The following is a 16,570-nucleotide window of genomic DNA, read 5'->3' on the forward strand; positions in this document are numbered from 1 at the left end:
GCTTCCTTGACGGCTGAAATGGGTAACTGTTTTGACCTTGAGGTATGAGGAAAGGTTTTGGTTTTCTTGTGTTATGTGCCTCTTCTCCACCATCTGTGTGATTCCCTGTATTTGCCTAAGGACATCACAATAAAAAACTTTTTTGAAACTGAAATTGCAAGTTTTCAGTTAGGAAATATTCTGTAATTGTTCAGGAGTGGTGTTTTCTACCGTGTTTTTTGTACTGCTATGGTTTACCTTGGAAGAGAGTATCCCAAAGTAGATTGATAGTCTTTGTCTGACATGATGTTTCTTGGGTTCCTAAAGATTTCCACGGCACATCTGTTTCATAAGAGATATTTCTCTGTGGGTCATTGTCATAGTGGGCAAAGTATTATTGAAGACAGCAGTCATACTGATTTCCAGAAGAAAACCTGGCTTTAAGCCAGTTAGAAACACTTTTTGTCTCTGATTTTTACATAATGAAAATGGCTGCCTCCCTTGCTGTAGAAAACAGGGCAAACATCACCAAACTGCCAGCTGATCCCATTCTCCTTACCCCAGGACCTCTTGTGTTACATGAAGTGGCACTTATCATACCTCTGAATGATGGAGTTGGGCTTTAGAAGCATTCTAGAAATTCTGCAGAGAATCTGCCAGGAGTGAGGAGAAGCTTTTGAAATTGCAAGCTCTTATGAAGCATGGGTGTTAATTTGTTAGCCATCCTAGTAGTTAAGCCTTCCGTCTCAGCTGATAAGGGAACACAAAGCCTCTCACCATGAGTTCTCACTCAGTCACTTGTTGGCAGTGCCAATAAAGAGATAATGGCTAAATGGGATGTGGACACTGAAGACTCTGCTCAGAGACGGCAGGGGTCCTTCCAGAGGCATTTGCACAAGGAAGTCTTGGAGGAAGCTTGTATTCCTCTGCCCATGTTATTGTAACATCCAGGAACAGTTCATTCTCCTGACTGCTGCTCATGCGCAGCAAATTGGCTTGCAAAAAAATAGCAGTTCTTAATAATAATTGACTGGTCATGCTTCCCAGTGAAGAGCTGAGTGATGGATGCTCAGTGCATAATCTGGCTATGGGACAACAGCTTTTTAAGAGGTCTTGTATTCTTTTATCAAGCACTGGTGTGAGGGAGCCCTCCTGTAGTGAAATGCTTTGCTGATTAAGCAGGGAGTTTGTTTAACTAGTCTTTTCCATTAACAAGCTGCTTTTCTGTGTCCCTTCCTCTATCTTTTATTTTGCCTTCTAGCATGCTGTGACAATAGTCACTTAATAGGGCTTCATTGTGTCTCTACATTTATTTGGATGGGTTTGCAGGAAATGTCTTCTTGCAACAAATCCATTTATGCCACCATCACTTCAGGGTCTACTTACTGGCTTTCTTGCATTTAAGGATGTGTTTGCTGGGGGCACAAGAGCCTTATTCTTCTCAAAGCCACGGTCCTCCACCTTTAAATTCACATACCAGCTTTGCAGTAAGCAGGCAGAACGTAAGTCACATTCAGCTCTGAACAAACCTGCTTCTCAAGTCACTTTTTGAACTAACAGAAATGCATATTCAGATGTAACATATGTGTCAAGGCTGAGTTCCTTCCTTATGTCAGATGCTTGGGACCTCGAGAGGGGTAGTGGATGCTTTTTGTTTGTGGTGGCAGCCCAGGGGTCCTTCTAAAATCTGATTCATCAGTGAGATAATAAAAATCCGCCATTGTGCCCCACAGTGTTCTGCTGAGGCTGGGACAGGGCATTATGGCTGTGAGAGCTTTTAAAACATGTGTCTAATCATCTGTCTTGATGATCCAAGTGCCAAAAGGTCAATTATTTCAGTGTAGCCACTAGTGCATCTCTATGTTGTGTAGCTTTATCAGCCTGTGAAGATTGTTAGGGTTGAGTACACTGATAGACCAAGTCCTAAACAGAAGATGGCCATGAATATTGTTGTCTGTCCAGGCTGAGGAGTACTGCAGAACATCTCAGTAACATCAGCGGGTCAGGTGTGAATATATATGTGTGGAAAGGTGCTGATAGATGAGTTGGGTTCTCTAAACCCATTTACTAAAAAAATATTGAAGCTTATTTTCCAATGGATTTGGCTGATGGACTTTTAAGCTAGGTTCTGATGCTGTAGTGTGAGCTCACCCCTTTATTAGACACTAGAGAGTGCACATGGCTGAGGAACACATTTATCTGACATCTCCTAAGGTGCAAAGTCCAGCTGAAATGCTTCCCACTGTTAAGTCATTGCTCCTAGGGGCTCACCCATGTGGTTTTTCTGATGTCTGATAGGATTTGAATTTGTATTTCAGCTTTTCAGCCTTCAGAGGAGCACTGACAGAGTGCCTCTCCTTTGTCTGGCCACCTACCTTCCCACATTTGGCGGAATGTAATATCTTTAAGGCCTCTGCCTCTCTGAGGAAATTGGTTGTGAGCAGCTGGAAAGATCAGAAGATACTGAGGAATAATAATAGGCAAACACATAGATGTCATCGTTGCATAAATCCTTTGTTCTGAGGCTATAAAACAAGGTGAAATCAAAGGGGATTTTAACATTCCATTTGCCATAATTAAAGCTGATCTTCATCCCAGCAAAAGAGGCTGAAGAACAATTGAGAAAATATATTTCAGGAAGAGAGATAGGATAGTCATGTGGTTTAGGTAGGCCTAGGCCTAGGTTAGCTACACTCTTTGCGTAGTGCCTGAACCAGCCATAGTGAATCTTTGTGTGGTAGTTTCTCATCTGTAGAACTGTGGTACGAGGAATAGCACAACCCTAACTCCTTAGGGCAACATCTGTTACGTCCTTCTCTGGTGCAGGATCAGTTGTGCTCTACGTAACCACACAACTGAAGGCCTCCTGGCTGCTTGGGATCTTTGTTTCCTGCCTGCCTCGATTCGACTTCTGTCAGCCTTCTGTGACTGTTAGTTGGGGGACAGGGTTTGCCCCATGATGTTAGGCAGTGCTTATTCAGCTACACTGCAGGATGGCGGGCTGCCTCTAAAAGAAACCAGAATGTTAATTTTGGCTTGGATGCTTGCATTTAAGCAAATAGAACATTACTGGTCAGGGGTATATTAACTTAACTCCTCTCTGTAAGCCATTACGTTTACTGTCAAACCACAAAACAAGCATTAAGAGGTCTTATTAATGCATTTTATATTTATAGACATTTTAAATAAAGTGATCTGCCTTAAAGTATTTAATATCTATTTATGTTACAAGAATTTCTAAAGGGAAAAAAGTCAGCATTACAAAATACTGTTTTATTGCTCCCTTGGTAAATGAGAATCTTAGGGGAAAAAAAACCCACCACCCTCCTCTAGAATAACAGCTAAGGAACGCAGCAAACCTCTTTTGCAACCCAGAAATAACAGGTAGTACTTCACATAGCAAATGCTGTGTTTTTAATGATATTCTGTAGTTCTGACCATCCCCCTGAACAGAGAATAGATTCACGTTAAAGGTACTTGTTTTTTCTGAATGTCATTGTAGAGGTGCAAACTCTTCCATTTACTAAACTAATATCTGAAATTGTAAGACAGATTTTTCCAAGATCATGGAAGAATTTCCCTCTGAGGTACTCTGTAATGTATGAGTAGGAACAAGCATGGCTCCAGGGCTTTGAGTTGACTTTTTTTAAGTCACCACCTCTAAAATGAAATCTTTTCTTATTTTCTGGCAAGGTATTTGATTCAGCATGATTTTCCTAATGGGTGATTCCTGATGGCTTTGTGATAATGTTAAAAAAAATAAGCTGATAAAGAAGTTGTCAAATGCCACCATGTACCTCTGCAGCCTTAGCGAGGCAGTGAGTTTATGGGCATGCTGGATGTAAGGGCATGGACAGGGAGAGATATCAGCAGAATTATAAAAATGCAAAACCTACTAAAATATAGGTGCTGATTTATTTTTCTAAGTTAAACTCCCTTTTTATTGAGCTTTTGCATGGTCTTGCAGTGTTTGCATTTCAGTTCTCGTCTCCCCTTTGCATCCTTTGGCTTGAGTGCCTCTCCCGTTCATGCCCTTCTTCAGTAGCTGCCAGTGTTTAGAACTTCCTCTAAATTCCAGAACAAAGTGCCTTTGTGGTAAAACATGCTTATTTTGCTCACCCATTCTGTTAGTCTGCATCTGGCAACTATAATTTCTCATTGCATTTCACCCATGTGGAGGCTGTTTGGATGGATGTTCTGTTTCTTATGAAGTCCTGTGTTGCTCTTGTGACACTTCATGGCTTCATCTAAACTGAACTTCAGGTTTCTCAGTCAGCAACTAGAAGACCAGTGCATTGGCTTTCTCTTTTCCTCTCCCCTGCATTTCTGTATATCTGCTTACAATAGCTGCCATTTTGGGCTTGGTTCAGGAGCAGGTTCTGAAGCATGAGGCATGCACTGCTTTCTTGCAGGAGTTTTATGCTTTTGTTTCCTCTTGTGTTTTCTTTTCATCTGAGAGAAATGCCCAGCAAGACAAAAAGGAGATTCTCTGTCCTCGTAGACAGGCCGACTGCACTGGCCTCTACTGTGGCTGGTCTTCATGACTTATGCTTTCAGCTTCCTGGGGAAAACTCTGATTCAAATGATTCTGAAGCATATGATAAATGAGGTATGAGACCCTTTGGAAAGTTCTGTCCATGGCCATAGTGTTTTTAATGATGAGGAGTGACTGGTTTCAGCTAGTACCTGAACAGCAAGTTGTGAATCTTGGCTCCTTGCAATTGTGCAGAGCTTACTTTGCAAACTAAGTCCCATTCAGACTGACCCTATGAGCATTTAGGGACAGAGATGTCTGAATTTCCAAGACCACAACACAGTAATTTAAAAGCTGCTTTCTATGGGTTTGAAAACCTAAAAAAAGAGGTGTGGAGTTTTTTTCTCCCCTAAGTGCATTTTTGGGGGTTTTGGAATAAATTACAACTGTGGCTTGGTTTTGAGCTTGCCTTTTTCTGAGAGAATACAGCATGCAGGGATAAGTTACTGTAGTATGTGTTAGTTTTCCTGCAGCTGTTGCTAAGCCATGCGATTAGTGTGGAAGCTCTTTGCAGCAGCAAGCAGTAACTTGAAGTTAGTGATCTTTTGGATGTCATTAAGAGGGAAAATTTTTATGTTGTTCTTTAGGAATAATACTGGTTTACTCTCTGAAGCCTTATTTTACACTCTGCAGATCATTTTTCATTTTGGATTTCCCCTGTGAGAGTTTTTTCTATCTTAAAGAAGCAGATAAAACCATTTTTATCATGCATGCATTGATGGATTTATATCTCTGTGCTCCTGGGGGCTGGCACATAAAGGCTCCAGAGCTGCCACTGGTAATCGGCTCCCTTACCATGATCTGGAATTTTCATGATGGGAACAGGGACATAAGGGGAAAGGATATAAGTATTTGATCACTGTCTACAGATTTCTCTTTTCACTCCAGCAGCCCCAGGAGAAAGAGTTATGTCAACTGTATCTTATAAAAAGCCATGAATATGTTCTTTTTCATAATGTTTAATAGGGTAATTTGAAAGCTTGGCTTCAGGTGGGTGTTAGAAATCCTATAGCACTTTTCAAAACAAGTGAAAGACAACCTCAGTAACCTGACTAATGCTTCTGCTGTCCAAATGTCGTCCAGCAGCCAAGGCAATGGGGAAGCTCTTGCTTGAGCGCAATGCTTAGGGAAGAAAAAGAAAAAAGTCAATTTACCCTCAGGGTTGCTGTTCTGAACTCCAAAACATCTGAAACACACACGTCTCCCTCCCACCGTCCACCTGCAGAGGAAGCTCTTGAAAATTAAAAAAAATTAAACTGATGTAGTTTAGTTCCTCTCTTAGCCCAATTCCTCATGTCTAGGTTGTGCTTTCTGCATGCTGGGGCAGGCCTGGACAGCTCATGCCAAAGCTGCATTTATTCTGTCCCTTCCATATCAAAGCTATAAGGAGAAAGAAAGGCAGGAGGAATGCAAACAGAGGTGGAGGAGGATGTTTCAGGCTTCAAGCTTTTCTGTTTTCTCTAGGGCATTCTGTGCAGTAAAGCTCTGTCAGGGAAATACAGATGAAGGAGGGAGATGCCAGAGACAGGCTTTATTCTTCTTCTTGTTCTTCAGCAGTTCCCCTTCCATTTTCTGTCTGTTTTGTATGACTCTACCATACCTCTTTCTGTTTCCAAAGCTCACTCTCTCTACTTTTGATGACTCCTCACAGAATACAAGTCAATACCGCATAGAAGTTCACCTGCAACACGGCAACCAGTGATCATGACCACACTTCAGCCACATTGACAATTTTTCACATCCCTTCCCTTCAGCCTAGTGACCAAGAACCTCCATTGTTCTTCCAGCCAAGCTGCTTTCTGACAGTGTGGTGATGTCCTAAAACCTTTGCATTTTGTTCCACAGCAGTGTGTTAGTGGGTTTCATGCAGCTGACGCTTGTGTTCCCAGCTGCCTTATTTTATTAAAAGGTTCTAAAATACCCCAAATATTTTTACTTTTCCCCTGTTGGAAGTGGTCACAGCAGCCTCAAGGGTGTGATGCAATTGCAGGCTTGAGGGAGGGTGGCCCATGGTATTGCGAGCTGGAAGGGAGGTGTCTGTGAGTCAGTCTCTCTATTAATGCATGTTGCCCGTGCAGCAGGAAATCTTGAGAACATCTGCACTAGGAAATCCCATTTCTCCTCCCCTGGTACCAATTATCTCAGCAACCTCACTTGGCACTGTTAGCTCATGTGCCGATGATAGCCAGTTGGACATGGTGTCTGAATAGCTTTGACAGGCCAAGTCTATCGGTGATGGTTTCCTTGTAGGCTGAGTGAGAAGGGCAGAAGGTGGTCACTGCCATGATGGAATCTGATTCCTAACAGGAAAGACCTATGGATTTGAATTCTTTTATTTTAAAGACACCTGGATTCTGTGATAATGCTTCCTTTGGGTACAACCTGCCATGCACAGTCTGGTTTAACACTGGCTGTGTGCTGTCAAAATGGCTCTGAATAACCTGTGCTGAACTCGGTCTCATATTTTTTCATCAAGTCATTTAAGGTCTGGTTGTCTTCTCACTGGGGTTCCTTCTAGCCTTAAAGACTGTGATTTGAGACAGTTTGGGCTTTCATTTGAAAGGATAGTGTATTGCGTGCAGCTGGCAAGGTGCTGGCAGCGGGGGGCTGCAGGGGCCTCTCTGAGGAGAGGCCCCGGGGCTGCCCCGTGCCGGACACAGCAGGTTCCAGCTGGCTCTGCAATGGCCCCACGACAGGACACAGCAGAGCCCATCAGGAAAGCTGTTGGCGCCTCTGTGAAAACATATTCCAGAAAGGGCAAAAGGCTGCATAGGCAGTGAGGAAAAAAGTGTGAGGAAAAATCCGTGTGAGCACCCAGGTCAGAGCAGGAGGAGGAGGGTGCTCCGGGTGCTGGAGCAGAGGTTGCCCTGCAGCCTGTGGAGAGACCATGGTGGGGCAGGTGGGTATTCCCTGAAGACTACTGTGGCCTGTGGAGAGGAGCCTGCACTGGAGCAGGTTCTCCTGACAGGAACTGCAGCCTATGCAGAGGACCCATGCTGCAGCAGGGGAAAAGTGTGAGGAGGAAGGAGCAGCAGAGAGGAGCTGTTACGGACTGATCGCAACCCCCATTCCCCATCCCCCGGTGTGGTTTGGTGTAAGGGGGAAGGAGGTAGAGGAGTCGGGAATGGAGGAGTGAAGTTGAGCCTAGGAAAAAGTGGTGGGATGAGGTGAGGGGAAAGGGTTGTTTTAACTTATCTTTGTTTCTCTCTATAAAAATTATTTTAATTGGCAATAAATTAAATTTTCACCAAGTCAAGTGTGTTTTGCTTATGACGGTAATTGATGAGTAATCTCCCTCTCTATCTCAGCCCACGAGCTTTTCCATCTTATTTTGTCCTTCTGTCCTGTTGAGGAGGGGTTGTGAGAGCGTGGCTGGGTGGGGTCTGGCAGGCATCTAGTCAGAGAAGCTCGAGTGGCACATGGCTGGTTGCTTCTCAGTCTCAAACTCTGTGTCTCCATTTCACAGTCCTATGTCTGGGCTAAATACAAGGGCAAATCACTTGTGCAGAACTGTCTTGCACTCTGTTTTAATTGAGAAGGTTTTCTCAGTATAGTGATAGAGCGTATACATGCTGTACTCACTCGGTTAATGAATAAGAGCTGTTTGCATGGTGATGTTTGCTTGTGCAGACCAATTTGCAGGCACACTTTTAGGTCAGTTTTCTTGCTAATTTGCCTGCAGATCTTAGCTCATTTTGAAAGACAAGTTTATTTGTGGGTGGAGTGTGAACAGTTCCCAGCTAAATCTATGTAGGCCTTTCTGGATAAAACTTTATAGGGGGCTTTTTGCTAACTGGAAAAGAAATAGAAGAATCAGTGGAGGCAGATGAAGCTGGAGATGTGTCCCCACTCTTCAACTTTGTTCATGAAAGAAGACTGGAAATTGTAAATGTGATATTTTGACAGTGTCCTGCAGCTCTGGAACTGGACCATCTTAAATCACAGTGATAATGTCTTCTTCAGCTGAGTTTATTATGATCACACTTTAAATCCTGAGAAACAGTGCAGAGTTGTATGAAACAAAAAACCCCAAAGGATTACTCTTTATCCAACTGTTTGTCATCTCTGAGAAAACTTCTTTAAAATTCATTAAGAAATTAATTACTTCAACACGTGGGTATTGTTACCTATCATACTTTCTTGCCTTTTGCCAGTAGTAAATCACCTACTTAGAGATTCATCCTCGTAGTTAAACAATGCGTAAGCATGGCCAGAATATGCACTGCCACTTTTGTTGGCACCACATCTTCAAAATTCAGCACACTGTCTATCCCAAAACATCAGGAGAAACACTTCTTGCTAATACACCTGGATTTGTGCTGCAGCAATAATCAGCATCCTGTCATTATCAGAGTCTGGTAGGCCAGCACTGTGGTATCAGGCAAGTTACAGTGTGTTTACCTGTACACACATTAAAGTACTGATTGCAGTGCAAAGGAACCAGTCTGACTGCATTGAAACAAGCGTCTCCCTCTTAATCCAGTCATGGACTGAAAAGTCTGGTTCAGCCTCTGATGCATTCAGAGTAGGGGATGGAAGCAGAGCTAGCTGGAGCAGATCTCTGATGAGAAAGCATCTGTCTCTAGGTGGGTTGTGTTTGAATGGTTTAGTTGTGCTGAAGTAGAACAGCCACTTGTTCCAGTCAGGCTTATTTAGTAGAGGGAAAGGTTATTGTTCCTACTAGACAACACAAACTACCATCAATCTGGAGCTTCTTTGGGCTCCTTTTAAGAGAATAAGCAAACAAAGCTTGAATAAACAAGCAAAGTAAAGCCTCTTTTGCATGCCTAGTGTCTTTTTGGTTTAGTATCCAATTGTTGCTGCTGCTAGCTAGGATGGGCTCTTCTGAGATCACTGATGGATGCAAATACAAATGCAGTCAAAGTTATTCTGAGGATGGAGAGCACAAGGGAAAAGGAAGAGGGGCTGACAGCCTTCAAAATGACATGCTAAACTCTCCAGCAGCTGGTTCTTGCTATGCAAATTTTGCCAGTGAAAACTACCTTTTGAAGTCAGTGGCGTTTGGATCTCTCTGTGCTGGGTCTGGAGGCAGGCAGCTTGTCTGCTCTCATGGAAAGGCAAGCACCATGATGGTGCTTAATAAGAGCCTGTTTGCTGTACTCTCATTTTATGACTAGAAACTTTATGGGGTGGTCAGAGCTAGCAGTGAGCTGGGCAAATCAAAGGCATCCATCACATGCAAATGTTTGTTAGCCTCTGTAGTGGTACATGAGAGATTGACTTGATCAGCATGATGCCCCCTTGACCCTCTCAGCTGAATGTCCAGGTCTCCATTTACACATAGGTCAACTGTCAGAGCCCTTCTCTGCAAGTGTCAAGTTTATCCCTCCAGGTCTGTAGTGAGAGGCCTTAGCTACTCTACCAACATATCCCCCAGCTAAGTAAATAGTACCAGCACTTGTTATGCATTTGTATACTAGCCACAGGGAAGATAAATGGCTTATTGTGCTCGTAGTGAAGGTCAGTGGGTCAAATACTGAGTAGTGTCTGTCTTGCAATATGTGCTTAAATTATAGGAAACATTTATGTGTGTGCTTAAATCCAACCCCAAACACTAAAGAGCTTAAGAACACTCTTACACTGAACACATTCCTGAATATTTGCACAAATAGGAAAAATACCAAGCATTGAAAGCATAATATCCGAAACATGTTCACGTCTTGGGTTTGTTGTAGGAAGTTAGCTGAGCCTGTGTGGTATTTCTAGGCAAACGAGATGTGAGTAAGGAATATAGCTTACCTAAGGCCAATTCCTGCCTCCCATTAGTCGAGAGTCTGTCTTCAGTGGTCTTGATTTTATTTTTTTGACTGAATAGGGAATACAGTATTAATCCAAAGGTTATTATGGGGCATTTTAAACCGTTTTAAAATAAACCCCTCCCTCACCTTTTTTGATATAGTCTAGTTAAAGCATTTGTACATGGAGAAATGGGTGGAATAAAATTCTGGCATCAGTTAAGATCTTATGTTCTAACCTATAAAAATGACGTGAAATATCTGAGCTGGAATGCAAAATCTGGAGAAAGTAGTAAGGTAGTTTCCGGTGCTATTTTTGTATTTCCTGAGCCTTGTGTCATTATATGCTGCCTTATTACTATTCTCTTATATAAGATATGAAAATAACAGAGGGAAATTGCTTTTCCATTCTATTTCCTGAAGTCTAAAACACACCATTATTTCATCTTGCATTCAGATATCTCTGATATTTAAATGCTGAAGATCTATATTAGTTGGATGCTTCATAATGTATGTCCATGTTCCTGAGACTTTGGTTGATGTTTATAGTTCCTTTGGAATATTTCTTTCCTTTCCTTTGTTGCTCAGCAACCCTTTTTCTCTCATTTATTCCAATTAAAAGTATTTTTCTTTCTACAACTAGGTTGTGTATTTTTTTTTTGTTTTTTAATGTGTTTTGTCCTTGAATGCTGAATCTTGCTCAGATTACTGTGACAAATTGGACAAGTGGTGAAGCCAAATGCAGTACAGTAGGAGCAAACCTACTGTGGTTTTTGCAAGCATTTTAGCTACGCTGTAGTATGTGGAACTGTTAGAGTGGTAACACGGTAGCTCTCAAAAATTCTTTATTTTATTGACCGTAGTAGCATAACCCATTTGGGTTTGTTTTGGGTCAGTTTTCTGAATAACAAATGTCTAACTTTAGTCACAATTAGTTCCTTCAACTATTACTAGGTCTTGGTATTGTTACTGATATAATGTGGATATTTTCTTTGCATTTTAACAGGTGTACAACATGTTTCAACATCAAAGTCTTGGAATTAAAGTCAGCATTCGAGTGACCAAACTAGTCCTGCTCCGCAACCGTCCTGTGAGTTCTAACTCATTTTTACCCTGCTGCTATAATTGTACTGTGGTAGTCTCACAGGCAGAGCAGGATCCTTGTGCTGGGGTGGGGGGGAAGTGGGGCAGGTCCAGCCACATGATCACAAATTGTAAGTAGTGCCTGCCACACTACACCAGGCAGTACTAAAGGTGGGAAGTATAGGGGGCTGTGGGAGTGAAAGGAGCTACAGTCCTTTTATTTATCCTTCCTGGTAAATCTTTGTCCACTTATAGCTGTGAACCAGGCTCAGGAGTTAACTGTTACAAAGATTAAAAATTATATGGCTCTGGTATCGAATATATAACTTCCAGACTTAGGAGACTTTTTAATGTAATGCTGTATTAGAAGGTTATGACTGCTGCCAGCTGATGGAGTTTGTTCTGTAGATCAAATGATAGAAGTCAGTGTGGATTCCAAAGTCCCTAGTTCACCTGCTTAGATGAAGCTGGTTTTGCATTTTTCATTCAATCACATCTATATCTTTGAGCCTCTGATATTTCATCAGAGGTCTAATGCTTTATGTAAAGACTGTGACTGATATTTCTTCTTTTGTATCCCTTTTTTTTCCAAAAGGCGAAGCTGTCTATCGGGCATCATGGAGAGAGGTCTCTGGAGAGCTTTTGCCAATGGCAAAATGAAGAATATGGTGGGGCAAAATACCTTGGTAACAACCAGGTTCCTGGCGCAAGGGATGACACTCCTCCTGTGGATGCTGCTGTTTTTGTAACCAGGTATAGTGAGGTCTCATTTATCAGTTTACTTCAACCAACAATGGCCCATAGTCAATGATGGGGTTATCTGGTCTAGCAGTAATCCAAGAAAAAGATCTGTTGATGATGATACATTTGCTACCTACATGCTGTTTGGATGGCTCAGATGACTTAGATGGAAGTGATTTGTCTTGTTTCTGTGTATACTTAACAAGGCTGTGCAAAAGCATCTCTCCTCCTGAACCAGAGCATGTCGTAGTCAGGATACAGGCAAGACATGGCTGTAGCACAGATGATACTTTTTTTCTTACACCAGCTGGTATAAGTGGAAAAAATAGGTGAGGTTTTGGAGCATGAGCTGTTCTTCCTAGAAGAAAGAAGCTGTGGAGTTGAGAACACAGCTGAGAACAAGTGCTCTGTGTGTAATTAGGTATGAATCAACTGAACAGTCTGAGAGGAGAGACAGTTGGTACCTGTGGAGCAGACAGTGTGTCAGTAGTGGGGAGGTGGTGAGGGAGTTATCTCCTAAAGAAAGTGAGGGATGAATACCATAAACTAAATTAATTTTCTCTCTCTTTGCCCTAGGAAATAACCACTTTAACACCTCTCCTGTATCACAGCTGAGATAGAGGAGGGGTGTCATTCTTTATCTGTTTGTATGTTTGAAAACTGCTGCATTTATTTCAGACATGAAATAATCTGTGTATGAATACTTGAGCAAAATTCCTTGCAGCCCGCAGCTCTGTACCTACTGATGTATCAAACACATCAGGGTATGGCCCAGATAAAGTAAGCAAAAAGGGTGTTGTCCCTATTAACCTGTAGTCTTGTTTCTTCTAACTTCACTACATGATCTCAACCTTACAATACAATGCAAGTCCCATGTTCCTCACGGTCACCATAAATTCTGAGTAGCAAATCCATGGTCTGCTAAGTTGATTGCATATTTTAAGATGTAAATGAAGAATGCATTGTTACAGAAATGATCTCTGAATAATTAAAGTGAGCACAAAAATATAGTGTAAAATGGATGCTGTATGTGCTAGAAAAACACTGCTTCCTACCCACTTCTTCCCCAGTTTGAGGCAGGAAATGTCTGTACTGCAGTTCAACATTACTCACCGCTTTCACCTTTTTTTCTCTGCCAACACTGTAAGTAGAAATACATGTTTTTGCATAAACTGCCATTCTGATGGTAATAATCTCTTGTGTTAATAGTCACATTGCAAACTATCCATGCGATTTTGGTGAGTGTTCAGTAAAATAGCTGGTGAGCAGGGCATGGGGCCAACAAAGTTCCTAAGAATGCACCTTTACAGACATGTGTGCTTGTTCCCCCAAATCCTTCTCTCTCCTCTGTATTCAGTGTAGTCCAACCAAGCACTTAAGCAGATACTTAACATTTTAGACAGGGTGAATAGTTCCTTTGAAGTCAATGGGCTGCACATCCTGGTTATAGTTAAGCATGTGCTTCATTGGATCAGGGCCTAAATAAATAACTAACATTTTTGTTAAACTCATCTGGGCATCCAGTTGTCCTGCATGACAAGTGAGGCATACGGAATCTCTTCTGATGTGCTCTAATCACGGGGTGGAGGGAATGAACAGAGCATTTCATCTGTGCAGTCTCTCTGCAGCTTATAAAATTGAATGCATAATGTCAGGCTAAATGAGTTGGACTCAGGCATCTGAGGAAAAATTGTAGAAAGAATTTGTAGGAAGAATTGTTCAATAGATTTGCAGGGTTTTACAGTCAGAATAGCTGGAGAAGTACAGGTTCAGTTGGGTTAGAAACTAGATTCAGATTTTGTGAGAAAGTTCAGGCCAAGGAGCACATGGCTATGCATAAGAGCAGCATTTTCTCTGTTTGATAGGCCAGTAGCGTGTACTTGTAGTCTTTTTCCTTCCTTCTTGCTGTGTCTTGTCATCCTTAACCCATCCTGCTTCTGCCGCATAGAGGATGCTGCATTGCTTGGAAGAATTCTGGCCCAGCAGCCTGATTCCTGCATCAGTTTTCTACTCTTGGCTTTGGAAGGGGGTGTGTGTGTGTCCCTGGACCCTCCCCAGACTGTACAGATGGACCAGTGGTAGGGGATATGGGAGCAACAGCATGTCCAGCACAAGCAATTGTGCCAGAAGAAGCAGAAGCTGAATTTTCAGCAGCTGCAGCTGCTTTAGGACTAGAAACAGATTCTTTGGGGTCAACCTCTGAAGAAATCCCTCTGGTTCCAATCTGGCTGTGTTCATTTGAAACACCAAGGCACACTTGCCTTTCAAAACTTCACGTCTCACTGATGTTCCCCATATACTTATTTGTATGCAGAAGTAGCTTAACTGGGTGGCAAATATCCCTCCTGTGGGATTTTAATAGTATCCACCTGATTGAGTTCCAGGTAAGAGGCATACTGTGCCTGTGAAATAAGATGTACCATTGCCCAGTTCAGTAAATAAATGAGACAGTGGGAATAATCTGTTAGAGCCCTGAAGGTCTGAATATAGTGTTGTGGTCTCTATAATCATCAGACTTTTCTTGTTCAAATTCTGTTTTTGAACTTGCAGAAATTCAGATCTCTGGCATCTACTGATAACATACTTCATATTTTAATGGGCAGCTGACCAGAATAACTTCTGCCTGCAGAATCTGTATCTTAGTGATCTTAGAAGCATGTCTCATTTGAAACACATTCCCCCTCTCGATCTTCTGTCTTTTGCATTCCCTAGGAAATCTTCAGACGTTCTGATGTTCTCCCCACCTCCTGGCTGTAGGCGTTTGGGTCACTTCTTAGACTATCGGTGATGTGATAGCAGAGCAAAGAATGACACAACACTGACAGGAACAGAATTCAGAGCTGTCATTAAGGAAAGACTTGGGTTTTTTCCTGACATACTGGTGTAGTTATTCCATTTGCAGCCTGCTCCTCCCTTCCACATTTCTCCAGCCCTTTGCCTTCCCATTAAATGTGCAAATGAAGCAATTCCATGTCCATCAAGGAAACTGGGCACATAGTGCTACTAAATGTATACATGGATGTGCAGGGTTTTTTGGCAGGTTTTTGACTGTACCAGTTTCCTCTGTCCTTCAGCTTTATGACCCTGCAGGGTTAAACTAGTCAAAAGATGTCATTCAAAGGATGCTGGGAAGTGGCCATTAAACAGAATACTTCTTATTCATGCACAGTTCAACTACTGTCCTTCTTTCTTACAGGAAGGACTTGAATTGCAGAATTTAGCTTAGCACAGTTAGGTATTTTTTTCCAGTTCGTGTGAGCCAGATGGAAGAGTGACTGTAGGAGGAGTTCCGAGCTCTTCTTTTCTGGCTATTTTTATTGAACAACACAACTGACCTGTTGTCATTGTTTTAGAAGAATTGTTTAAGTCTTCTAATGGAAACACTCTGCACAGTATCACAAGTGATAATGACTGAGAATTTCACAGGTCCCTAGAAGATGAGAACACATGGCCTGCTTGATTCAGTCAGTGGCTAAAAGTGAAGAGTAAATTTGCTTCACAGCTACAGCGTGTGATTTCAATATATTATCCAAGACTTAGTGTGATAAGGTGAGATCTTGGATTTGAACTGCAGCTCCTAGAGTAAGAGTTTTATTCCAACATTGCTCTATAAAAGATTCTGCTAACAAAACTATGTCTCTGTGATAAGAGACGTCTGCACATGCAATGAATATTAAGATATCTTTTTTATATCCTCGGAGTATCAGTATAGTATCATTCATGTCAAGCTCTCATTTCAAAAATATAGATGCAGTCAAGCTCAAAAATGCCCCAGAGAGAGACCTGTGATTGAAACCTTTTTAATAGCAGATCAGTTTCAGTGCCATGATGGGGCCGTCTTACCTCACTGGTGTGACTGATCCATAGGTGAGCTAGCTCTTTCTTAATGGCTTTTCAGTTTTTGGCTCCCCTCTGATTGCCAGGAAAGGACTGTAGGAGTTTCGGTATATAGGTTTTGTGATGGGGTGGCTGCTTGCCTTTGGAGGAAGACTGAGATGTACCAAGCTCATTTGTGACTAAAGGTTTGGACGTGCTTTTCTGTTTGGCCACAGAGTTTTGGGGTAAAATGTTTACAATAGGTCTGGAAGATTTATAGCCCAACACTTTGGTACAAGATCTTTGAATAGAAGGATGGTGTCTCTTGGACTTGCGTTTGACAGTTTAAAGGATCGGCTGAGGAGGCCCATCCTTGCAGGCCTACATGCAGTGAATTGGGCAGCTATGTTCAATTCTTCTTGCTGACGTGTTTCAAGTCCTTCCCTGACCAGACAGCATCACAGCACTCTCTTTACAGACAAGGATTGTCCTGCCTCTGTAGGAGAGTCTGCAAGCTGTGCTGGATCATTTACGAGACCCCTCATTTTATGGCATGGTGGTAATTTCTCCAGGGAGCTGCCTGAAAGTGCCAGACACCTTTCCGTGTAGAACACAGAGTGCAAGGAGCAAAATTGCTGTGCTTTGTTTGCAGAGCTGGCCA

The 16,570-nt window shown here is 42.2% G+C and overlaps 1 protein-coding gene across 3 annotated transcripts in view; it reads left to right on the forward strand.

The window, feature by feature from the left end:
* Positions 1 to 16,570, forward strand: part of ADAMTS17 (ADAM metallopeptidase with thrombospondin type 1 motif 17) — a 201,402-nt gene that overhangs the window by 27,868 nt on the left and 156,964 nt on the right. For all 3 annotated transcript variants that reach the window (XM_072870584.1, XM_072870586.1, XM_072870587.1), the window contains exons 5-6: positions 11,276 to 11,359; positions 11,948 to 12,105. In XM_072870584.1, the coding sequence (XP_072726685.1) occupies positions 11,276 to 11,359; positions 11,948 to 12,105 (242 nt within the window). The remainder of the gene's footprint in view (positions 1 to 11,275; positions 11,360 to 11,947; positions 12,106 to 16,570) is intronic.

Source organism: Ciconia boyciana, chromosome 8 (genome assembly GCF_034638445.1).
Source record: "Ciconia boyciana chromosome 8, ASM3463844v1, whole genome shotgun sequence".
NCBI classification, from domain to species: Eukaryota; Metazoa; Chordata; class Aves; order Ciconiiformes; family Ciconiidae; genus Ciconia; species Ciconia boyciana.